The sequence below is a fragment of the Salmo salar genome, chromosome ssa02 (genome assembly GCF_905237065.1).
Source record: "Salmo salar chromosome ssa02, Ssal_v3.1, whole genome shotgun sequence".
Classification (NCBI taxonomy): Eukaryota; Metazoa; Chordata; class Actinopteri; order Salmoniformes; family Salmonidae; genus Salmo; species Salmo salar.
The window spans coordinates 708,849-734,758 of NC_059443.1; the positions used below are offsets into that span (position 1 = coordinate 708,849).

At 45.6% G+C, this 25,910-nt stretch overlaps 1 protein-coding gene across 1 annotated transcript in view; it reads left to right on the plus strand.

The window, feature by feature from the left end:
- The first annotated feature begins 17,462 nt into the window (after positions 1-17,462).
- Positions 17,463-25,910, plus strand: part of LOC106592657 (CUB and sushi domain-containing protein 3) — a 500,234-nt gene continuing 491,786 nt past the window's right edge. The window contains 1 exon segment of the mRNA XM_045696358.1: positions 17,463-17,880. Coding sequence (XP_045552314.1) covers positions 17,703-17,880 — 178 coding nt within the window. The 5' untranslated portion in view covers positions 17,463-17,702.

The following is a 25,910-nucleotide window of genomic DNA, read 5'->3' on the forward strand; positions in this document are numbered from 1 at the left end:
CTCCCTGCTGCTCTCTTCCCTTCTCTCCCACAGATTTCCAGCCTCTCTCTATCTCTCCATCCTCTCTCTCCATCTATCTCTCCATCCCCCCTCTATCTCTCTCCATCTCTCTCTCTCCACCCCCTCTCTCTCCCCATCTATCTCTCCATCCTCTCTCCCCATCTATCTCTCCATCCCCTCTCTCTCTCTCTCCATCCCCCCTCTCTTTCTCTCCATCTCTCTCTCTCTCGCTCTCTCACTCTCTGCATCTCTCTCTCTCCATCCCCCCTCTCTTTCTCTCTCTCTCGTCTCTCTCCCTCCACCCCCCCTCTCCCCATTTCTGTCCCTCCCTACCCCTCTCTCTCCCTCAGTCTCCCCTCTCTCCCCATCTCTCTTCCGCCCCCCTCTCCTTCTCTCTCTATCGTGTTTCTTTCCGCCTCAGAGAGGAAACAGAAAGACTCAGGAGTGTTCAATACCGAACTGAGAGGAAACAGAAAGACTCAGGAGTGTTCAATACCAAACTGAGAGGAAACCGAAAGACTCAGGAGTGTTCAATACCGAACTGAGAGGAAACAGAAAGACTCAGGAGTGTTCAATACCAAACTGAGAGGAAACAGAAAGACTCAGGAGTGTTCAATACCAAACTGAGAGGAAACAGAAAGACTCAGGAGTGTTCAATACCGAACTGAGAGGAAACAGAAAGACTCAGGAGTGTTCAATACCGAACTGAGAGGAAACAGAAAGACTCAGGAGTGTTCAATACCGAACTGAGAGGAAACAGAAAGACTCAGGAGTGTTCAATACCGAACTGAGAGGAAACAGAAAGACTCAGGAGTGTTCAATACCGAACTGAGAGGAAACAGAAAGACTCAGGAGTGTTCAATACCAAACTGAGAGGAAACAGAAAGACTCAGGAGTGTTCAATACCGAACTGAGAGGAAACAGAAAGACTCAGGAGTGTTCAATACCGAACTGAGAGGAAACAGAAAGACTCAGGAGTGTTCAATACCGAACTGAGAGGAAACAGAAAGACTCAGGAGTGTTCAATACCGAACTGAGAGGAAACAGAAAGACTCAGGAGTGTTCAATACCAAACTGAGAGGAAACAGAAAGACTCAGGAGTGTTCAATACCGAACTGAGAGGAAACAGAAAGACTCAGGAGTGTTCAATACCGAACTGAGAGGAAACAGAAAGACTCAGGAGTGTTCAATACCGAACTGAGAGGAAACAGAAAGACTCAGGAGTGTTCAATACCGAACTGAGAGGAAACAGAAAGACTCAGGAGTGTTCAATACCGAACTGAGAGGAAACAGAAAGACTCAGGAGTGTTCAATACCGAACTGAGAGGAAACAGAAAGACTCAGGAGTGTTCAATACCGAACTGAGAGGAAACAGAAAGACTCAGGAGTGTTCAATACCGAACTGAGAGGAAACAGAAAGACTCAGGAGTGTTCAATACCAAACTGAGTGACCACAAGCATCACAAAACACAGAACTTGCTGTGGAGGAAGAAGAGAGGCTCATCGTCCATATGGATGGATGAAGGGAGATAACATGATATATGGATGGATGGATGAAGGGACATAATATGATATGGATGGATGGATGAAGGGACATAACATAAGATATGGATGGATGGATGAAGGGACATAATATGACATATAGATGGAAGGATGGATGGATGAAGGGACATAACATGATGGATGGATGGATGGATGAAGGGACATAACATGATATATGGATGGATGAAGGGACATAACATGATATATGGATGGATGGATGGATGGATGAAGGGACATAACATGATATATGGATGGATGGATGGATGGATGAAGGACATAACATGCTGGTCTTTATCTATGGGTTGAGGAGGGACCAGGGACATAACCTGCTGGTCTTTATCTATGGGTTGAGGAGGGACCAGGGACATGCTGGTCTTTATCTATGGGTTGTGGAGGGACATAACATGCTGGTCTTTATCTATGGGTTGTGGAGGGACATAACATGCTGGTCTTTATCTATGGGTTGAGGAGGGACATAACATGCTGGTCTTTATCTATGGGTTGTAGAGGGACATAACATGCTGGTCTTTATCTATGGGTTGTGGAGAGACATAACATGCTGGTCTTTATCTATGGGTTGAGGAGGGACATAACATGCTGGTCTTTATCTATGGGTTGTAGAGGGACATAACATGCTGGTCTTTATCTATGGGTTGTGGAAGGACCAGGGACATAACATGCTGGTCTTTATCTATGGGTTGTGGAGGGACCAGGGACATAACATGCTGGTCTTTATCTATGGGTTGTGGAGGGACATAACATGCTGGTCTTTATCTATGGGTTGTGGAGGGACATAACATGCTGGTCTTTATCTATGGGCTGTGGAGGGACATAACATGCTGGTCTTTATCTATGGGTTGTGGAGGAACCAGGGACATAACATGCTGGTCTTTATCTATGGGTTGTGGAGGGACCAGGGACATGCTGGTCTTTATCTATGGGTTGTGGAGGGACATAACATGCTGGTCTTTATCTATGGGTTGAGGAGGGACATAACATGCTGGTCTTTATCTATGGGTTGTGGAGGGACATAACATGCTGGTCTTTATCTATGGGTTGAGGAGGGACATAACATGCTGGTCTTTATCTATGGGTTGTGGAGGGACATAACATGCTGGTCTTTATCTATGGGTTGAGGAGGGACATAACATGCTGGTCTTTATCTATGGGTTGAGGAGGGACATAACATGCTGGTCTTTATCTATGGGTTGTGGAGGGACATAACATGCTGGTCTTTCTCTATGGGTTGAGGAGGGACATAACATGCTGGTCTTTATCTATGGGTTGTGGAGGGACATAACATGCTGGTCTTTATCTATGGGTTGTGGAGGGACATAACATGCTGGTCTTTATCTATGGGTTGTGGAGGGACATAACATGCTGGTCTTTATCTATGGGTTGTGGAGGGACATAACATGCTGGTCTTTCTCTATGGGTTGAGGAGGGACATAACATGCTGGTCTTTATCTATGGGTTGTGGAGGGACATAACATGCTGGTCTTTCTCTATGGGTTGAGGAGGGACATAACATGCTGGTCTTTATCTATGGGTTGTGGAGGGACATAACATGCTGGTCTTTATCTATGGGTTGTGGAGGGACATAACATGCTGGTCTTTCTCTATGGGTTGAGGAGGGACATAACATGCTGGTCTTTATCTATGGGTTGTGGAGGGACATAACATGCTGGTCTTTATCTATGGGTTGTGGAGGGACATAACATGCTGGTCTTTATCTATGGGTTGTGGAGGGACATAACATGCTGGTCTTTATCTATGGGTTGTGGAGGGACATAACATGCTGGTCTTTATCTATGGGTTGAGGAGGGACATAACATGCTGGTCTTTATCTATGGGTTGAGGAGGGACATAACATGCTGGTCTTTATCTATGGGTTGTGGAGGGACATAACATGCTGGTCTTTATCTATGGGTTGTGGAGGGACATAACATGCTGGTCTTTATCTATGGGTTGAGGAGGGACATAACATGCTGGTCTTTATCTATGGGTTGTGGAGGGACATAACATGCTGGTCTTTATCTATGGGTTGTGGAGGGACCAGGGACATGCTGGTCTTTATCTATGGGCTGTGGAGGGACATAACATGCTGGTCTTTATCTATGGGTTGTGGAGGGACCAGGGACGTCCTGGTAGTGATAAAACAACTAGCTGAAGGTGGTCTGATTGGTCGGTTGTGAACGCCGTCACCCGCTAGTACTTACAGCTGATTGTTAAAATCCCGAAGTATCCCTTTTAACAATGAGTCCCCTTGTATCTACTTCCCCCAGAACCAGATGAACTGGTGGATACCATTTTCAGGTCTATGTGTCCAGTATGAAGGAAGTCAGAGGTAGTTGCTCATGGAGAAAGGGACATAACATTATTATAAATGTTTTTAAATCCGTGGCTGAGGAGGGACGTCGTGGGTGGATATGGAGGAAGGAAGTAAAGGAACTTAACGCAGGGTTTTCATCAATGGTCTGACTCAGACTGGGCGGTAATGAAGGGGGTCATGAATAGAAATTAAATGGAAGGGGGCGTGCTACCTATAATAAGCATGAACATGAGATTAGATTCATCCAGCATGAGTCAAGCAGACCACAGAAACCCAGAGCTTTGATAGAACCTCAGGAAGGAAAACGAACAGAACCCAGAGCTCTGACAGAACCTCAGGAAGGAAAACGAACAGAACCCAGAGCTCTGACAGAACCTCAGGAAGGAAAACGAACAGAACCCAGAGCTCTGACAGAACCTCAGGAAGGAAAACGAACAGAACCCAGAGCTCTGACAGAACCTCAGGAAGGAAAACGAACAGAACCCAGAGCTCTGACAGAACCTCAGGAAGGAAAACGAACAGAACCCAGATCTCTGACAGAACCTCAGGAAGGAAAACGAACAGAGATGCAGAGAGAGATGCATCAATGAGATCTCTATGGTGTTTTCATCAGAGAGAGAGAGAGATTATCCACAGTTAAAGCTGGAGCCAAGACCACCCCGTGATGCTGACAGAGAACCACAGGGTCCATATGACTGACAGACAGGAGAGAACCACAGGGTCCAGTAGATGACTGACAGACAGGAGGGAACCACAGGGTCCAGTAGATGACTGACAGACAGGAGAGAACCACAGGGTCCAGTAGATGACTGACAGACAGGAGAGAACCACAGGGTCCAGATGACTGACAGACAGGAGAGAACCACATGGTCCAGTAGATGACTGACAGACAGGAGGGAACCACAGGGTCCAGATGGCTGACAGACAGGAGGGAACCACAGGGTCCAGATCACTGACAGACAGGAGGGAACCACAGGGTCCAGTAGATGACTGACAGACAGGAGAGAACCACAGGGTCCAGTAGTTGACTGACAGACAGGAGAGAACCACAGGGTCATGTAGATGACTGACAGACAGGAGGGAACCACAGGGTCCAGATGACTGACAGACAGGAGGGAACCACAGGGTCCAGTAGATGACTGACAGACAGGAGAGAACCACAGGGTCCAGATGACAGACAGACAGGAGAGAACCACAGGGTCCATATGACTGACAGACAGGAGAGAACCACAGGGTCCAGTAGATGACTGACAGACAGGAGGGAACCACAGGGTCCAGTAGATGACTGACAGACAGGAGGGAACCACAGGGTCCAGTAGATGACTGACAGACAGGAGAGAACCACAGGGTCCAGATGACTGACAGACAGGAGAGAACCACATGGTCCAGTAGATGACTGACAGACAGGAGGGAACCACAGGGTCCAGATGGCTGACAGACAGGAGGGAACCACAGGGTCCAGATCACTGACAGACAGGAGGGAACCACAGGGTCCAGTAGATGACTGACAGACAGGAGAGAACCACAGGGTCCAGTAGTTGACTGACAGACAGGAGAGAACCACAGGGTCATGTAGATGACTGACAGACAGGAGGGAACCACAGGGTCCAGATGACTGACAGACAGGAGGGAACCACAGGGTCCAGTAGATGACTGACAGACAGGAGAGAACCACAGGGTCCAGATGACAGACAGACAGGAGGGAACCACAGGGTCATGTAGATGACTGACAGACAGGAGAGAACCACAGGGTCCAGATGACAGACAGACAGGAGAGAACCACAGGGTCCAGATGACTGACAGACAGGAGAGAACCACAGGGTCCAGATGACTGACAGACAGGAGGGAACCACAGGGTCCAGTAGATGACTGACAGACAGGAGAGAACCACAGGGTCCAGTAGATGACTGACAGACAGGAGAGAACCACAGGGTCCAGATGACTGACAGACAGGAGAGAACCACAGGGTCCAGTAGATGACTGACAGACAGGAGGGAACCACAGGGTCCAGATGGCTGACAGACAGGAGGGAACCACAGGGTCCAGATCACTGACAGACAGGAGGGAACCACAAGGTCCAGTAGATGACTGACAGACAGGAGAGAACCACAGGGTCCAGTAGATGACTGACAGACAGGAGAGAACCACAGGGTCATGTAGATGACTGACAGACAGGAGAGAACCACAGGGTCCAGATGACTGACAGACAGGAGGGAACCACAGGGTCCAGTAGATGACTGACAGACAGGAGAGAACCACAGGGTCATGTAGATGACTGACAGACAGGAGAGAACCACAGGTTCCAGATGACAGACAGACAGGAGAGAACCACAGGGTCCAGATGACTGACAGACAGGAGAGAACCACAGGGTCCAGATGACTGACAGACAGGAGGGAACCACAGGGTCCAGTAGATGACTGACAGACAGGAGGGAACCACAGGGTCCAGTAGATGACTGACAGACAGGAGGGAACCACAGGGTCCAGTAGATGACTGACAGACAGGAGGGAACCACAGGGTCCAGATGACTGACAGACAGGAGAGAGCCACAGGGTCCAGTAGATGACTGACAGACAGGAGGGAACCACAGGGCCCAGATGGCTGACAGACAGGAGGGAACCACAGGGTCCAGATCACTGACAGACAGGAGAGAACCACAGGGTCCAGATGACTGACAGACAGGAGAGAACCACAGGGTCCAGATGACTGACAGACAGGAGTGAACCACAGGGTCCAGATGACTGACAGACAGGAGAGAACCACAGGGTCCAGATGACTGACAGACAGGAGTGAACCACAGGGTCCAGATGGCTGACAGACAGGAGAGAACCACAGGGTCCAGTAGATGACAGACAGACAGGAGGGAACCACAGGGTCCAGATGACTGACAGACAGGAGTGAACCACAGGGTCCAGATGACTGACAGACAGGAGAGAACCACAGGGTCCAGATGACTGACAGACAGGAGAGAACCACAGGGTCCAGATGACTGACAGACAGGAGGGAACCACAGGCTACATATCACTGACAAACAGGACCAGGGACCAGGTCAGAACCAGACTTACTGCAGGATAAACCAGCTAATCCCACCTCTGTGCTCCCCTCACAGGGTGCAGCCAACCCCTTCTAGCCCCCCTCCAGACCTGCTCTGACTCCCTCCAGGCAGACACGAGCCCCCATGACCCCCCCCCGGAAAACAAATCTCTCCAAATCTCTCTGACAGGCACATATAGGCACGTGCACACACAAACACGTACACACACAAACATGTACACACACAAACACATACACACTGACACGCACACACTGACACGTACACACGCATCTCCCTCCCTCTCTACCCTCCCCCCTCTCTCTCGCTCCTCACCGACTGTCTCCATACATCTCTTCTCTGTCTCTCTTTCTCTCTCTGTCTCTCTTTCTCTCTCTGTCTCTCTTTCTCTCTCTGTCTCTCTTTCTCTCTCTTTCTCTCTTTCTCTCTCTTTCTCTTTCTCTCTCGCTCTCTTTCCCTCTCTTTTCTCTCTCTTTTCTCTCTCTCTGTCTCTCTCTGTCTCTCTCTCTCCTGGATAATTATATATGTGTGTGATCCAGGAGTTCATCTCTCCAGAGATACAGTAGCTAGAGAGTGGATGAGGTCACGGTGATTAACACTAGCTCTGGAGCAGACTACAGCAGACTACAGCAGACTACAGCAGACTACAGCAGACCACAGCAGACCACAGCAGACTACAGCAGACTACAGCAGACTACAGCAGACTACAGCAGACTACAGCAGACTACAGCAGACCACAGCAGACTACAGCAGACTACAGCAGACTACAGCAGACTACAGCAGACAGACTGTCCTGTAGTTAACAAGACGCTTTAACTGCCAGGCAGAGGAGATCAGAAGGAGAACAGTAGTTCATCAACAGGCAGGGAGTCAGGCCAGTAGTTCATCAACAGGCAGGAAGTCAGGCCAGTAGTTCATCAACAGGCAGGAAGTCAGGCCAGTATTTCATCAACAGGCAGGAAGTCAGGCCAGTAGTTCATCAACAGGCAGGAAGTCAGGCCAGTAGTTCATCAACAGGCAGGAAGTCAGGCCAGTAGTTCATCAACAGGCAGGGAGTCAGGCCAGTAGTTCATCAACAGGCAGGGAGTCAGGCCATTAGTTCATCAACAGGCAGGGAGTCAGGCCAGTAGTTCATCAACAGGCAGGAAGTCAGGCCAGTAGTTCATCAACAGGCAGGGAGTCAGGCCAGTAGTTCATCAACAGGCAGGGAGTCAGGCCAGTAGTTCATCAACAGGCAGGGAGTCAGGCCAGTAGTTCATCAACAGGCAGGAAGTCAGGCCAGTAGTTCATCAACAGGCAGGAAGTCAGGCCAGTAGTTCATCAACAGGCAGGGAGTCAGGCCAGTAGTTCATCAACAGGCAGGGAGTCAGGCCATTAGTTCATCAACAGGCAGGGAGTCAGGCCAGTTGAGAAGCACCAACATGTTCTCGTGAGCCCCCTCATCGATCACAGTGACTGGTGAATTCATATTATGTGTCGCAAATAACACACTGTTCCCAGGCTAGTGTCCTATTAGGAATAGACAGCGCTGGATAGTGTCCATTCTACTCTCCAATGCATCGTCAGTGTGAGTTCAGCACCATGGACAGTACCAAGTCTCTGAGTTCAGCACCATGGACAGTACCAGTCTCTGAGTTCAACACCATGGACAGTATCCAGTCTCTGTGTTCAGCACCATGGACAGTACCCAGTCTCTGTGAGTTAAGCACCATGGACAGTACCCAGTCTCTGTGAGTTCAGCACCATGGACAGTACCCAGTCTCTGAGTTCAGCACCATGGACAGTACCCAGTCTCTGAGTTCAGCACCATGGACAGTACCCAGTCTCTGTGAGTTCAGCACCATGGACAGTACCCAGTCTCTGTGAGTTCAGCACCATGGACAGTACCCAGTCTCTGAGTTCAGCACCATGGACAGTACCCAGTCTCTGTGTTCAGCACCATGGAAAGTACCCAGTCTCTGAGTTCAACACCATGGACAGTACCCAGTCTCTGTGTTCAGCACCATGGACAGTACCCAGTCTCTGTGTTCAGCACCATGGACAGTACCCAGTCTCTGAGTTAAGCACCATGGACAGTACCCAGTCTCTGAGTTCAGCAACATGGACAGTACCCAGTCTCTGTGAGTTCAGCACCATGGACAGTACCCAGTCTCTGAGTTCAGCACCATGGACAGTACCCAGTCTCTGTGTTCAGCACCATGGACAGTACCCAGTCTCTGTGTTCAGCACCATGGAAAGTACCAAGTCTCTGAGTTCAGCACCATGGACAGTACCCAGTCTCTGAGTTCACCACCATGGACAGTACCCAGTCTCTGTGAGTTCATCACCATGGACAGTACCCAGTCTCTGTGAGTTCATCACCATGGACAGTACCCAGTCTCTGAGTTCAGCACCATGGACAGTACCCAGCTGCTGTGAGTTCAGCACCATGGACAGTACCACGTCTCTGTGAGTTCAGCACCATGGACAGTACCAAGTCTCTGTGAGTTCAGCACCATGGACAGTACCAAGTCTCTGTGAGTTCAGCACCATGGACAGTACCCAGTCTCTGAGTTCAGCACCATGGACAGTACCAAGTCTCTGTGAGTTCAGCACCATGGACAGTACCCAGTCTCTGAGTTCAGCACCATGGACAGTACCCAGTCTCTGTGAGTTCACCACCATGGACAGTACCAAGTCTCTGAGTTCAGCACCATGGACAGTACCAAGTCTCTGTGAGTTCACCACCATGGACAGTACCCAGTTGCTGTGAGTTCAGCACCATGGACAGTACCAAGTCTCTGTGAGTTCACCACCGTGGACAGTACCCAGTCTCTGTGAGTTCAGCACCATGGACAGTACCCAGTCTCTGTGAGTTCACCACCGTGGACAGTACCAAGTCTCTGTGAGTTCACCACCGTGGACAGTACCCAGTCTCTGTGAGTTCAGCACCATGGACAGTACCCAGTCTCTGTGAGTTCAGCACCGTGGACAGTACCCAGTCTCTGTGAGTTCACCACCATGGACAGTACCCAACCTCTGTGAGTTCAGCACCATGGACAGTACCAAGTCTCTGTGAGTTCAGCACCGTGGACAGTACCAAGTCTCTGAGTTCACCACCGTGGACAGTACCCAGTCTCTGTGAATTCAGCACCATGGACAGTACCAAGTCTCTGTGAGTTCAGCACCATGGACAGTACCAAGTCTCTGAGTTCACCACCGTGGACAGTACCCAGTCTCTGTGAATTCAGCACCATGGACAGTACCAAGTCTCTGTGAGTTCAGCACCATGGACAGTACCAAGTCTCTGAGTTCACCACCGTGGACAGTACCCAGTCTCTGTGAATTCTGCACCATGGACATTTCCCAACCTCTGTGAGTTCAGCACCATGGACAGTACCAAGTCTCTGTGAGTTCAGCACCATAGACAGTACCCAGTCTCTGTGAGTTCACCACCATGGACAGTACCCAGTCGCTGTGAGTTCACCACCATGGACAGTACCCAACCTCTGTGAGTTCAGCACCATGGACAGTACCCAGTCTCTGTGAGTTCAGCACCACGGACAGTACCCAACCTCTGTGCGTTCAGCACCATGGACAGTACCCAGTCGCTGTGAGTTCACCACCATGGACAGTACCCAACCTCTGTGAGTTCAGCACCATGGACAGTACCCAGTCTCTGTGAGTTCAGCACCACGGACAGTACCCAACCTCTGTGCGTTCAGCACCATGGACAGTACCCAGTCTCTGTGAGTTCACTACCATGGACAGTACCCGATCACTGCCGCTGCTTTATCATATTACCTTTTATATGATATTTTATATTCTATGGTTTCCCTGCTGGCTGGCCTTATGGTAATAATAAAATTCACCATATTTTCAGTCCCAGGAGTCAAGATTCAAGGCCTTAATGTGGTGAATATCGTTTCTCCCATCTACTGAAAATCTCCTCTGGATGTACACTACCGTTCAAACGTTTGGGGTCACTTAGAAATGTCCTTTAAAGAAAAGCACATTTTTTTGTCCATTAAAATGACATCAAATTGCTCAGAAATACAAGTCTGGACTATAATCAATTAAGACATATCTTTAACGAGTCTGGACTATGATCAATTAAGACATATCTATAACGAGTCTGGACTATGATCAATTAAGACATATCTTTAACGAGTCTGGACTATGATCAATTAAGACATATCTATAACGAGTCTGGACTATAATCAATTAAGACATATCTATAACGAGTCTGGACTATAATCAATTAAGCCATGTCAATGCAGTTAAACAGGTTCATGTAAAATAATGAATTATGTTGGCTTATACTTATGGCACTTCCAAAGGCCGTTTCATGATGATTATTACAGTCGTGTCAATCATGTTATATACAGTACTTAGGCTATTGTAACAAGGCATATGCCAGCATTGTAGGCCTACTGCCTCTGCCCAGAGGAATACTAGGCTTTCAGGGCAACAATGGAGCTCATTTTGTCAGGTATGAGCCCTGGTTAGAGTCCCTGTTGCAGCGTATGGGCCCTGGTTAGAGTCCCTGTTGCAGCGTATGAGCCCTGGTTAGAGTCCCTGTTGCAGCGTATGGGCCCTGGTTAGAGTCCCTGTTGCAGCGTATGGGCCCTGGTTAGAGTCCCTGTTGCAGCGTATGAGCCCTGGTTAGAGTCCCTGTTGTAGCTCATTTTATCACGTATGGGCCCTGGTTAGAGTCCCTGTTGCAGCTTTCACTTCCTTCCGCTACACTGGTGGCAGCGTTGGGATCACGTCCAGCTCACGTCTAGTTATGTGATCGAGTGGTGGGAAGCCTTCTGTTTTTCAACATTGTGTTGGGTGTAATTACATTGATCTAGAGAACAATTGATAAGTGACAATGGCCGTGACGGGATAGAAGTACTCACTACAGGTGTAATCAAGCCTTACATCAAAGTTACCTGAAGCTGAATGGAAAGTGTTATGCCCTGACCAGTGATTCAGAAGAAAATCCTCTGTGATTGTAGTCTAAGTGATATAAGTTAACTTACCAGTGTGGACTCAAAACAAACACATTGTACACATTTACAAACGACCTGTTATAAAGTGTTATTACATGCTGTGCTGTTGTAACTGTAGTGTATATATCTAATAACCTGACAGTGATCCACATCATACAGGTAAACAGATAATGGAAGTGTTTTATGCAGCAAAACACAACTTTCCTTTTATTTATTTTTTTGATGCAAACCATTAATATGAATCACTGTTGAATCCATCCTGTTCTGATCTAATGAGATGGATGGAGGATTTTCTACGGCCTAGAATCGAGGCCTTTCCTGTTCTGATCTAATGAGATGGATGGAGGATTTTCTACGGCCTAGAATCGAGGCCTTTCCTGTTCTGATCTAATGAGATGGATGGAGGATTTTCTACGGCCTAGAATCGAGGCCTTTCCTGTTCTGATCTAATGAGATGGATGGAGGATTTTCTACGGCCTAGAATCGAGGCCTTTCCCAGTCATGAAGGACGGAGCCAGGCCCCTTTTGGTTCTCATTGGCGAAGACTGAGCTCAAGTTAGAGATTATATGCCAGACTCTCCTATACCACTTTGCCCAACATGTTATACCCCAGAGGTTGAAAATGTGTTTATTTACCTTTTTTTAAAGGTTGTTACAGGGCTGTGAAACCTCTAGCTGAACGGCTTCAGACTGAGCATTTCTCACCATTTATTTACAGCGAGCAATTTCCTGTTTTTATAACAGGTAGTGTTCATTTATTTACAGTAGTTTGTTGATTAATTATTGCTTTTTCTTCAGTGGAAATACAGAATGTGTATAAAAATGCCAAATATACCAAAAGCTAAATCAAGCCGAGACTTAGGACTTTTTAACCATGTTAATCATTACTGAAACATGCAAGCTACAAACATGTAATGAATACATGACAACTAGATACAAATATTGTATTAATAATAATTCATATAAAAGTCAAGAGATGGCTATAACATGAGTACAAACAAAGTGTGTGTGTGTGTGTGTGTGTGTGTGTGTGTGTGTGTGTGTGTGTGTGTGTGTGTGTGTGTGTGTGTGTGTGAATTATAATTTCCCATCATAAAATGTATCCCCATTCCCCAATCAAATACCTTCATCGGCTATAACATGAGTTGGATGTGTGTGTGTGTGTGTGTGTGTGTGTGTGTGTGTGTGTGTGTGTGTGTGTGTGTGCGTGCGTGCGTGCGTGCGTGCGTGTGCGTGTGTGTGTATCCCCAATCAAATACCTTCATCGCTACAAAAATAATAATAAATACATCTGTATTTTTCCCTCCAATCTGGTTGAACCTCACTGAATTCGACAAACAGCTGAAGTCGAAGTTTACATACACTTAGGTTGGAGTCATTAAAACTTGTTAGCAAGTCGGTTAGGACATCTACTTTGTGCATGACACAAGTAATTTTCCCAACAATTGTTTAGAGACAGATTATTTCACTTATAATTCACTGTTTCACAATTCCAGTGGGTCAGAAGTTTACATACACTAAGTTCACTGTGCCTTTAAACAGTTTGGAAAATTCCAGAAAATTATGTCATGGCTTTGGAAGCTTCTGATAGGCTAATTGACATAATTTGAGTCAATTTGAGGTGTACCTGTGGATGTACTTCAAGGTCTACCTTCAAACTCAGTGCCTCCTTGCATGACATCATGGGAAAATCAAAAGAAATCAGTCAAGACATCAGAAAATAAATTGTAGACCTCCACAAGTCTGGTTCATCCTTGGGAGCAATTTCCAAATGCCTGAAGGTACCACATTCATCTGTACAAACAATAGTAGGCAAGTATAAACACCATGGGACCACGCAGCCGTCATACCGCTCAGGAAGGAGACGCGTTCTGTCTCCTAGAGATGAATGTACTTTGGTGCGAAAAGTGCAAATCAATCCCAGAACAACAGCAAAGGACCTTGTGAAGATGCTGGAGGAAACAGGTACAAAAGTATCTTTATCCACAGTAAAACGAGTCCTATATGGACATAACCTGAAAGGCCGCTCAGCAAGGAAGAAGCCACTGCTCCAAAACCGGCATAAAAAAGCCAGACTACGGTTTGCAACTGCACATGGTGACAAAGATCGTACTTTCTGGAGAAATGTCCTCTGGTCTGATGAAACAAAAATATAACTGTTTGGCCATAATGACCATCTTTATGTTCGGAGGAAAAAGGGGGAGGCTTGCAAGCCGAAGAACACCATCCCAACCATGAAGCACGGGGTGACAGCATCATGTTGTGGGGGTGCTTTGCTGCAGGTGGGTCTGGTGCACTTCATAAAATAGATGGCATCATGAGGTAGGAAAATGATGTGGCTACATTGAAGCAACATCTCAAGACATCAGTCAGAAAGTTAAAGCTAGTTAAAGCTTGGTCACAAATGGGTCTACCAAATGCACAATGACCCCAAGCAAACTTCCAAAGTTGTGGAAAATGTCTTAAGGACAACAAAGTCAAGGTATTGGAGTGGCCATCACAAAGCCCTGACCTCAATCTTATAGAAAAATAGTGGGCAAAATTGAAAAAGGGTGTGTGAGCAAGGAGGCCTACAAACCTGACTCAGTTACACCAGCTCTGTCAGGAGCAATGGGCCAAAATTCACCCAACATATTGTGGGATGCTTGTGGAAGGCTACCCAAAATGTTTGACCCAAGTTAAACAATTTAAAGGCAATGCTACCAAATACTAATTGAGTGTATGTAAACTTCTGACCCACTGGGAATGTGATGAAAGAAATAAAAGCTGATAAATAATTCTCTCTACTATTATTCTGACATTACACATTCTTAAAATAAAGTGGTAATCCTAACTCCATTTTTACTCAGATTAAATGTCAGGAATTGTGAAAAACTGAGTTGAAATGTATTTGGCTAAGGTGGATGTAAACTTCCTACTTCAACTGTAGTTTTGTATGAAATGCTTTATGAAGGAAACTGTCATTTAGGCTCCACGAAATATGAAATGTGTTTTAAAGAAAATCAGAAAAGGGAAAATGAGCCTTTCTGACTCCCAGTATCTTAAAGTATCTGTTTAACCTTTATTTAACCAGGCAAGTCAGTTAAGAACAAATTATTATTTTCAATGACGGTCTAGGAACAGTGGGTTAACTGCCTTGTTCAGGGGCAGAACGACAGATTTGTACCTTGTCAGCTCCGGGATTTGATCTAGCAAACAATTCGGTTACTGGTCCAACATTCTAACCACTAGGCTACCCTGCCTCCCCACTCTAACCACTAGGCTACCCTGCCTCCCCCCTCTAACCACTAGGCTACCTGCCTCCCCCCTCTAACCACTAGGCTACCTGCCGTCCCTCCACTCTAACCACTAGGCTACCTGCCTCCTCCCTCTAACCACTAGGCTACCTGCCTCCCCCCTCTAACCACTAGGCTACCTGCCTCCCCCCTCTAACCAGAAGTCTACCTGCCGTCCCTCCACTCTAACCACTAGGCTACCTGCCTCCCCCCCTCTAACCACTAGACTACCTGCCGTCCCTACATTCTAACCACTAGGCTACCCTGCCTCCCCCCTCTAACCACTAGGCTACCTGCCGTCCCTCCACTCTAACCACTAGGCTACCTGCCGTCCCTCCACTCTAACCACTAGGCTACCTGCCGTCCCTCCACTCTAACCACTAGGCTACCTGCCGTCCCTACACTCTAACCACTAGGCTACCTGCCGCCCCTCCACTCTAACCACTAGGCTACCTGCCGTCCCTCCACTCTAACCACTAGGCTACCTGCCGTCCCCACACTCTAACCACTAGGCTACCTGCCGTCCCTCCACTCTAACCACTAGGCTACCTGCCGTCCCTCCACTCTAACCACTACGCTACCTGCCGTCCCTCCACTCTAACCACTAGTCTACCTGCCGTCCCTCCACTCTAACCACTAGTCTACCTGCCGTCCCTCCACTCTAACCACTAGGCTACCTGCCGTCCCTCCACTCTAACCACTAGTCTACCTGCCGTCCCTACACTCTAACCACTAGGCCTCCCCAAGTTAAGCGAAAAACAAGCATAGAAAACAGTATTGGTGTTTATAAAAAGAAGACTACAATGTAAGGCTACTATTATATTCTAATTATTATGGTGACAATCTGGTTGATTAACAATATTGGGTTGTTAACACTTTTATATATCTATATATATATATATATGATATATAAAAGTGTTAACAACCCAATATTGTTAATCAACCAGATTGTCACCAAAATAATTAGAATATAATATATATATATATAAATAAATGTGGGACACTGTCACGGGAGTCGTATGAAAGAGACCAAGGCGCAGCGTGCGTATCGTTCCACATCTTTATTTCTATGTGAAACGATGCAAGACAGGCAATAAACTATAAACAACAAACCGTGACGAAGAGGTGCTACATGCATAAACTCACAAGAATCACCCACAAACACTAGTGGGAAAAACAACAACTTAAATATGATCCCCAATTAGAGACAACGATGACCAGCTGCCTCTAATTGGGAATCATACGAAAACCCCAACCTAGAAAAAAGAACCTAGAAACAAACATAGAAATAAATAAACTAGACAAAACCCCCCCAGTCACGCCCTGACCTACTCTACCATAGAAAAATACGAGCTCTCTATGATCAGGACGTGACAGACACAAAAAAAAAGGCAGTGTAGAACACCATTGTCCATCATATCTAATAACCCCCCCAAAATGTATTTTCCTACGAATTAAGTCTCACATTTATTTATTTTTTTGGTCTTTTCACACGAATTAATACAGAAACGCAACAACAACAACAAAAAAATGCACGAAATCTGCTGAAATACTTTTTTGTACATATTTGCTCGAATGGAATGTGAGATTGTGTTGCTTTATGCCAAGAAGTACAGCCCAGCACGTACTCGCCTACAGCTCAGATTCACTTCGTTTGATTCACTTAGAACTTTTCAAGCTACTAAAACGTTAAATTAACACTTTATAGGTATCAGACTGACAGAATTTTCTTCCCAAAAAGTCATAGAAATAGCCTACCCTTTCACAACAAATGATGGAATGGTTTGGTGTGCTGTTTCAGTTAAGACTATTTAAATCCCACCATTCACTTCCTGTTTAAAGTGACTAGTAAACCTGCAGAGGGCAGAAGAACTCTTGCCCCGTGCAGTTCACCATTCCGTTACAATAATCATCTCGTCTTTCTATTGCAAATGTGATTCTCATCAGCGACAATAAATGACAGTTCTGCTGTTTCCTAGCAGGCGGGTTTGTTTCTTCAGCTTTGTTTTAGAATGAGATTGCTGTCAAACCTTTATATCCAGCTGCCCCAAACAACAAGCTGACATTATCTCTCATTGGGTTTATACACGTGTGCTTGTATTTCTATTGAGGTAATGATTTAATCAGCAGCTTGCAAATGCATGGAGTCCAGTTCAATGGTCCGATTTGATACGGCAGCATCCTAAAGTACAGCTATCCATCGCAGGAGGGTTGAGCAGAGCAGAGCAGAGGCATAGCCAGAGCAGAGCAGAGCAGAACAGAGCAGAGCAGAGCAGAGCAGAGCAGGGAGGCAGAGAGGTGGAGGGAGATACAGCGATAGACAAGAACACACCAGAGATTATACTTGATGCCCCTCTCGGCGAGATGGTTGAGTCCACGTCAAGGTTGCTGCCGCTGCTGTGCTATCCTCAAATCCACTGCTCACTTTTAGCTTCGTTCTCAGCGTCTGGCACAGCACTACGGATCGCTGTCTCTGGCTGAAAAGGAATACTTCCCAAACCTACATACATGTTTAGTTGTAAATATGAAAACTGTGCATAGAGACGGATACTACGCGGGATCTATCGAACTATCTGACATGATCAATAGAAGATGCGTTAAATGCTGCCGGGCGGATTTAGTTCAATCTAGAACCATGAGGATTAGAACTGGAATTATATTCTGGAATCTCATATTTTCAATGATGTTCTCGTGTGTGAAAGGTACGTCATTGCAGTATTTCTTCTTGTTCTGCTTTATTTTTTTGGGGTCCGGGAGAAAATCGATTGTAGCTTTTTTGTTATGGACGTGCGCGGAAAATGCAAGGGGTTTTTGGATGGAGTGCTAGGGACGCATTTTTCTTCGGCTGCGCTCAATGCAGGCTTTGAGCGGAGTCTCAATAGATATTCTTGCAGTACACTCATCCGAATAGCAGACGTGAGCTGCTTTGGTTAGTAACTCGTGGACTGTGACTGACTGAGTAACGACCAAGCATCTGCAGTTTTGTAATATAATATATCACGATGTTTTATTAACTTACAATAACCAAATTGTACATGATGGGTCATTTTGTGCTCTTTTTTTGTTGTTGCGGGGTTTACTCTTGTGGATCTTGTGCATTTCCTCCTGAAACGCTGGTTAAGTACCTTTACGGGGTCGTATGGTAGGCTAATGAACAACAATATGGAACCAATGTTTGTCACAGACCTGCCAGCGCGTCCAGGTTGAGGACTTCAGGTGGGCTGTTCAGTATTCTAGTAGTGACACTGCTGTGAGGCTACCACTTAGACTGAATGCCCCAATATTATACAATTAGAGAACGAGTGGATGAATCTTGATTTCTGAAAAACGACAACTTTGAGACTTTCTAGTTACCTGCTAGGGGAATTGTCTTGTGATGTAATACACACTAAAGAAGCTATGTCACAGTCTACGGTGTATTGCGGTGGCAGGCTACAGATTAACGTGTTGTATTTGGAGCCAGGAAAAGGAGCCTATTTTAACGAGACTCTCACGACATCTGCTATTTGGCTGAGAACCCCATTTCATGTCACATCAGTAAATTTCATTTTACCCACTTTTGAAAAAAAAATGAAAAAAAGAAACACCTTGTTTTTTTTCACCTGAACTAATTGTTGCGCGTAGGTATATTGTTCACCCGCAAATGTTGGACAATATATGATATTTTCTATAATATGCGTGTTATAATCGAATGAATTAAGATCAAGGGCAAGCTAATTGCCCCTCCGTGTGTATCCATGACACTTCATCATGCTTCCGTATGCATTGTGTCAACAACACCATTATCTACAATGTGTCCAGTTACATCACTGTGTTTCACTCCTTACTAACTTCTAGAGCGGATGAAATATGATCCTCACTAACCCCCGTAGCTACTCCATACACTCTGCGATGCGTTGTGATGCTGATACAGTATAATGCAGATACCAGTGTACATGCAGTCATTCTGCTGTCTGTCTACTGGGGGTGGATGAATGTGTTGCCTGCCTCCATCAGAGTTTCATCACCACCCACATTGGAAAGACAAGAGAGACAAGGAGAAGAGAGAGGAGACTTCAAACAGCCCTTCAGCTACTGGATTGACACTTGATGCAGATTTGGTGATGCATGACTGCATTACCTAGAGGGGTCTGTCTGACTGTTTCAGACAGGAGAGCACCTAGGATTAGGAAGATGGCCCAGCTAGCATGAAGCCAAGGGCAGACCACCTCTCTCTCTCTCTCTCTCTCTCTCTCTCTGACTCATCTATCTATCTTTCTCTCTCTCTCTCCCTCCCTCTCCCTCTCCCTCTCTCTCTCTCTCTCTCTCTCTCTCTCTCTCTCTCTCTCTCTCTCTCTCTCTCTCTCTCTCTCTCTCTCTCTCTCTCTCTCTCTCTCTCTCTCTCTCTCTCTCTCTCTCTCTCTCTCTCTCTCTCTCTCTCTGTGGTTGGGAGTGGGACCAATGCCACGGGGCTTAACAAGGAAAAACAAGTTCCTCCCTGAGCTCCAGCAAATAATTACCAGTAATCTGGGAGTGGGTTAATCTATTCAGTGATCGAGAGGTAGGGAAAGAGAGAGACGGAGAGAGAATTGGAGAAGAGAGAGGGAGGGAAAGAGAGAGACGGAGAGAGAGGTGGAAAGAGAGAGGACGGAGAGAGAGAGAGAGGTGGAGAAGAGAGAGGGAGGGAAAGAGAGAGACGGAGAGAGATTTGGAGAAGAGAGAGGGAGGGAAAGAGAGAGACGGAGAGAGAGGTGGAGAAGAGAGAGGGACGGAAAGAGAGAGATGGAGAGAGAGAGAGGTGGAGAAGAGAGAGGGAGGGAAAGAGAGAGACGGAGAGAGAGAGAGAGAGAGGTGGAGAAGAGAGAGGGAGGGAAAGAGAGAGACAGAGAGAGAGGTGGAGAACAGAGTGGGGGAAAGAGAGAGACAGGGAGAGGTGGAGAAGAGAGAGTGAGAGAAAGAGAAAGACGGAGAGAGAGAGGTGGATGAGAGAGTGGGGGGGGGGACTGTCACGATGACTTGTAGCTAGCTAGCTGTAGTGTGATTATGTAAACCAGGGCAGTTTGTCTGTGTAATTATACACTATCTTCAGGGAGAGAAGGCATTATCCTGCCCAACAAGTTCTCCATCTCTCAAGTGGCTGTAGAGCCCATCTCTACTCCCTTCACACCATGTTGAGGAACCATCTCTACTCCCTTCATACCATGTTGAGGAACCATCTCTACTCCCTTCACACCATGTTGAGGAACCATCTCTACTCCCTTCACACCATGTTGAGGAACCATCTCTACTCCCTTCACACCATGTTGAGGAACCATCTCTACTCCCTTCACACCATGTTGAGGAACCATCTCTACTCACCATGTTGAGGAACCATCTCTACTCCCTTCACACCATGTTGAGGAACCATCTCTTCTCCCTTCACCATGTTGAGGAACCATCTCTTCTCCCTTCACATCATGTTGAGGAACCATCTCTTCTCCCTTCACACCATGTTGAGGAACCATCTCTACTCCCTTACCATGTTGAGGAACCATCTCTACTCCCTTCACACCATGTTGAGGAACCATCTCTACTCCCTTCACACCATGTTGAGGAACCATCTCTTCTCCCTTACCATGTTGAGGAACCATCTCTACTCCCTTCACACCATGTTGAGGAACCATCTCTTCTCCCTTCTCACCATGTTGAGGAACCATCTCTACTCCCTTCACACCATGTTGAGGAACCATCTCTACTCCCTTCACACCATGTTGAGGAACCATCTCTACTCCCTTCACACCATGTTGAGGAACCATCTCTACTCCCTTCACACCATGTTGAGGAACCATCTCTACTCCCTTCACACCATGTTGAGGAACCATCTCTACTCCCTTCACACCATGTTGAGGATCCATCTCTACTCCCTTCACATCATGTTGAGGATCCATCTCTTCTCCCTTCACATCATGTTGAGGATCCATCTCTACTCCCTTCACATCATGTTGAGGAACCATCTCTTCTCCCTTCACACCATGTTGAGGAACCATCTCTTCTCCCTTCACACCATGTTGAGGATCCATCTCTACTCCCTTCACATCATGTTGAGGAACCATCTCTACTCCCTTCACACCATGTTGAGGAACCATCTCTACTCCCTTCACATCATGTTGAGGAACCATCTCTACTCCCTTCACACCATGTTGAGGAACCATCTCTACTCCCTTCACACCATGTTGAGGAACCACCTCTTCTCCCTTCACATCATGTTGAGGAACCACCTCTTCTCCCTTCACGCTGCTCCATGGTGGATCTAAACGCTGTTGCATGCAGTCAGGACTTTTATTTTAATCTTCCTCTCTCTCTTTCTTTCAATTCAAATCAATGAAATACATTTTAAGTGAGCTTTATTGACATGGGGAACCATATGTTTACATTACCAAAGCAAGTGAAATAAACAATAATCAGAAAGGAAGTAAACAATCAGAAATGTTAAATGGTGTTGCATGCAGTCAGGACTAGAGATGAGGTGTTGGATGGGTAGTGGAATACAGGACTATAGCTCAGCTGCTCTTGTTCTCTGTGATGGATTTCAGCTCTTTGGAATCAGCCAGAAACTCAGTTTAGATAATGGGATCCAGCCAGAAAGTCAGTGTAGATAATGTAATTGGGGAGATAAACAGAAAAGGGCAATTTGTAAACAGCCACTGGATCTGGCTGACTGATACGGATTTGTAATGTTGGAAACAGACTATCAGGGAGGAAACTAACGCTAGCAAATAAAAATTCAATCAAACTGCAGTTAAAGGCTATTTAAACAGAACAATTATAATTGAGATGTAATAAAGAAACCTGTAGATTAAACTTTGAGAAAAATCATTCACACCTACTGTCACGTTCGGTCGTAAAGATGGGACCAACGCGCAGCGGGAATGTGAATACTCATCTTCTTTATTAAGATGAAAAACCAAAACTAACACTTAAACAAAACAACGACGAAGAAACAGTCCTGTGAGACACACAGCTACACACGGAACAACTACCCACAAAAACCCATGAAAAAACACCCCTACTAAATAGGACCTTCAATTAGAGGCAACGAGAAACAGCTGCCTGCAATTGAAGGTCAAACCAATAAACTAAGCATAGAAATAGATAAACTAGACACAGACATAGAAATAGACTAACATAGAACATAGCCCAACAAACCCTGAAACACATTAAACAAACACCCCCTGCCACGTCCTGACCAAACTACAATAACAAATAACCTCTTTACTGGTCAGGACGTGACACCTACACAGATTAATAATCATTCACACCCACACAGATTAATAATCATTCACACCCACACATATTAATAATCATTCACACTCTCACACAGATTAATAATCATTCACACTCTCACAGATTAATAATCATTCACACCCACACAGATTAATAATTATTCACACTCTCACACAGATTAATAATCATTCACACTCTCACAGAGATTAATAATCATTCACACCATCACAGATTAATAATCATTCACACCCACACATATTAATAATCATTCACACTCTCACACAGATTAATAATCATTCACACTCTCACAGATTAATAATCATTCACACCCACACAGATTAATAATTATTCACACTCTCACACAGATTAATAATCATTCACACTCTCACAGAGATTAATAATCATTCACACCATCACAGATTAATAATCATTCACACCATCACAGATTAATAATCATTCACACCCAAACAGATTAATAATTATTCACACCATCACATCAAATCAAATGTATTTATATAGCCCTTCTTACATCAGCTGATATCTCAAAGTGCTGTACAGAAACCCAGCGTAACACCCCCCAAACAGCAAGCAATGCAGGTGTAGAAGCACGGTGGCTAGGAAAAACTCCCTAGAAAGGCCAAAACCTAGGAAGAAACCTAGAGAGGAACCAGGCTATGAGGGGTGGCTAGGAAAAACTCCCTAGAAAGGCCAGAACCTAGGAAGAAACCTAGAGAGGAACCAGGCTATGAGGGGTGGCCAGTCCTCTTCTGGCTGTGCCGGGTGGAGATTATAACAGAACATGGCCAAGATGTTCAAACGTTCATAGATAACCAGCAGGGTCAGATAATAATAATCACAGTGGCTGTCGAGGGTGCAACAAGTCAGCATCTCAAGAGTAAATGTCAGTTGGCTTTTTCATAGCTGATCATTCAGAGTATCTCTACCGCTCCTGCTGTCTCTGGAGAGTTGAAAACAGCAGGTCTGGGACAGGTAGCACATCACAGATTCATACTCATTCACACCCACACAGATTAATAATCATTCACACCCACACAGATGAATAATCATTCACACCCACACAGATTAACAATCATTCACACCCACACAGATTAACAATCATTCACACCCACACAGATTAATAATCATTAATACACACAGATTAACAATCATTCACACTCTCACAGAGATTAATAATCATTCACACCCACACAGATTACTAATCATTCACACCCACACAGATTAATAATCATTCACATCTACACAGATTAATAATCATTCACACCCACACAGATGAATAATCATTCACACCCACACAGATTAATAATCATTCACACCCACACAGATTAATAATCATTCACACCCACACAGATTAATAATCATTCACACTCTCACAGATTAATAATCATTCACACTCTCACACAGATTAATAATCATTCACATTCTCACAGAGATTAATAATCATTCACACTCTCACAGAGATGAATAATCATTCACACCTACACAGATTAATAATCATTCACACACAGATTTTCTGAACAACAGATTGACTTGTTGATCGTTTATTAAACATAACAAATGTCACTCATCTCAGCTAGCAAAAAAACGAAACATTGCATAAGATAATATAGCAAATATTTTCTGTTATGAATAAGTAAATGCACAAATAGCAGATGGATAATTTATTTATCTCACTGTGAAGAATCATACTGGTTATTTGGGTTATTGTGTCCTGAGGTGTTATATTTAGACTATTGTCAATGTGTCCTGATGTGTCCTGAGGAGTTATATTTGGACTATTGTCAATGTGTCCTGATGTGTCCTGAGGAGTTATATTTGGACTATTGTCAATGTGTCCTGAGGTGTCCTGAGGTGTCCTGATGTGTCCTGAGGAGTTATATTTGGACTATTGTCAATGTGTCCTGATGTGTCCTGAGGAGTTATATTTGGACTATTGTCAATGTGTCCTGAGGTGTCCTGAGGTGTCCTGAGGTGTCCTGAGGTGTTATATTTGGACTATTGTCAATGTGTCCTGAGGTGTCCTGAGGTGTCCTGAGGAGTTATATTTAGACTATTGACAATGTGTCCTGAGGTGTCCTGAGGAGTTATATTTGGACTATTGTCAATGTGTCCTGAGGTGTCCTGAGGTGTCCTGAGGTGTTATATTTGGACTATTGTCAATGTGTCCTGAGGTGTCCTGATGTGTCCTGAGGAGTTATATTTGGACTATTGACAACATGTCCTGAGGTGTTATATTTAGACTATTGACAACGTGTCCTGAGGTGTCCTGAGGTGTCCTGAGGTGTCCTGAGGTGTCCTGAGGAGTTATATTTGGACTATTGACAACATGTCCTGAGGTGTTATATTTAGACTATTGACAACGTGTCCTGAGGTGTTATATTTAGACTATTGACAACGTGTCCTGAGGTGTTATATTTGGACTATTGTCAACGTGTCCTGAGGTGTCCTGAGGTGTCCTGAGGTGTTATATTTAGACTATTGACAACATGTCCTGAGGTGTTATATTTGGACTATTGTCAACGTGTCCTGAGGTGTCCTGAGGTGTCCTGAGGTGTTATATTTAGACTATTGACAACATGTCCTGAGGTGTTATATTTAGACTATTGACAATGTGTCCCCTGTTTATTTCTTTATATTCAACTTCGATTTAGGTTTGGATTTCTCATCAATTCAACTGAATACTGTCCAGGCATTCTATTAAATATGTTGCAGCAGTGTTATATTACTGTATTGAACAGTAACTCTCTCTCTCTGTCTCTCTCTCTCTCTGTCTCTCTCTCTCTCTCTCTCTCTCTCTCTCTGTCTCTTTCTCTCCCTCTATCTATCTATCTATCTATCTCTCTCTCTCTCTCTCACGCCCTCTCTCTCTCTCTCTCTCACGCTCTCTCTCTCTCTCTCACGCTCTCTCTCACGCTCTCTCTGTCTCTCTCTGTCTCTCTCACCCTCTCTCTCTGTCTCTCTCACGCTCTCTCTCACGCTCTCTCTTTCTGTCTCTGTCTCTCTCACGCTCTCTCTCACGCTCTCTCTCACGCTCTCTCTTTCTGTCTCTCACGCTCTCTCTCACGCTCTCTCTCACGCTCTCTCTTTCTGTCTCTCTCACGCTCTCTCTCACGCTCTCTCTCACGCTCTCTCTTTCTGTCTCTCACGCTCTCTCTCACGCTCTCTCTCACGCTCTCTCTCTCTTCTCTCTGTTTCACACACAGGTACTCAGGTACACATATGTGCAGGCGTGCACGCAGGCACACACACACACACACACACACACACACACACACACACACACACACACACACACACACACACACACACACACACACACACACACACACACACACACACACAGGACCACCAAATACCAAACAACCTCAGCAGTAATGTCCTCGTTCAGTAGAGATGTTCAGATGGAGTGTTGTGATCTTGGGTTCATTGGGAGGAATTTCTAGACTCCAAATGGAATGTGTCAGAGCCCTGA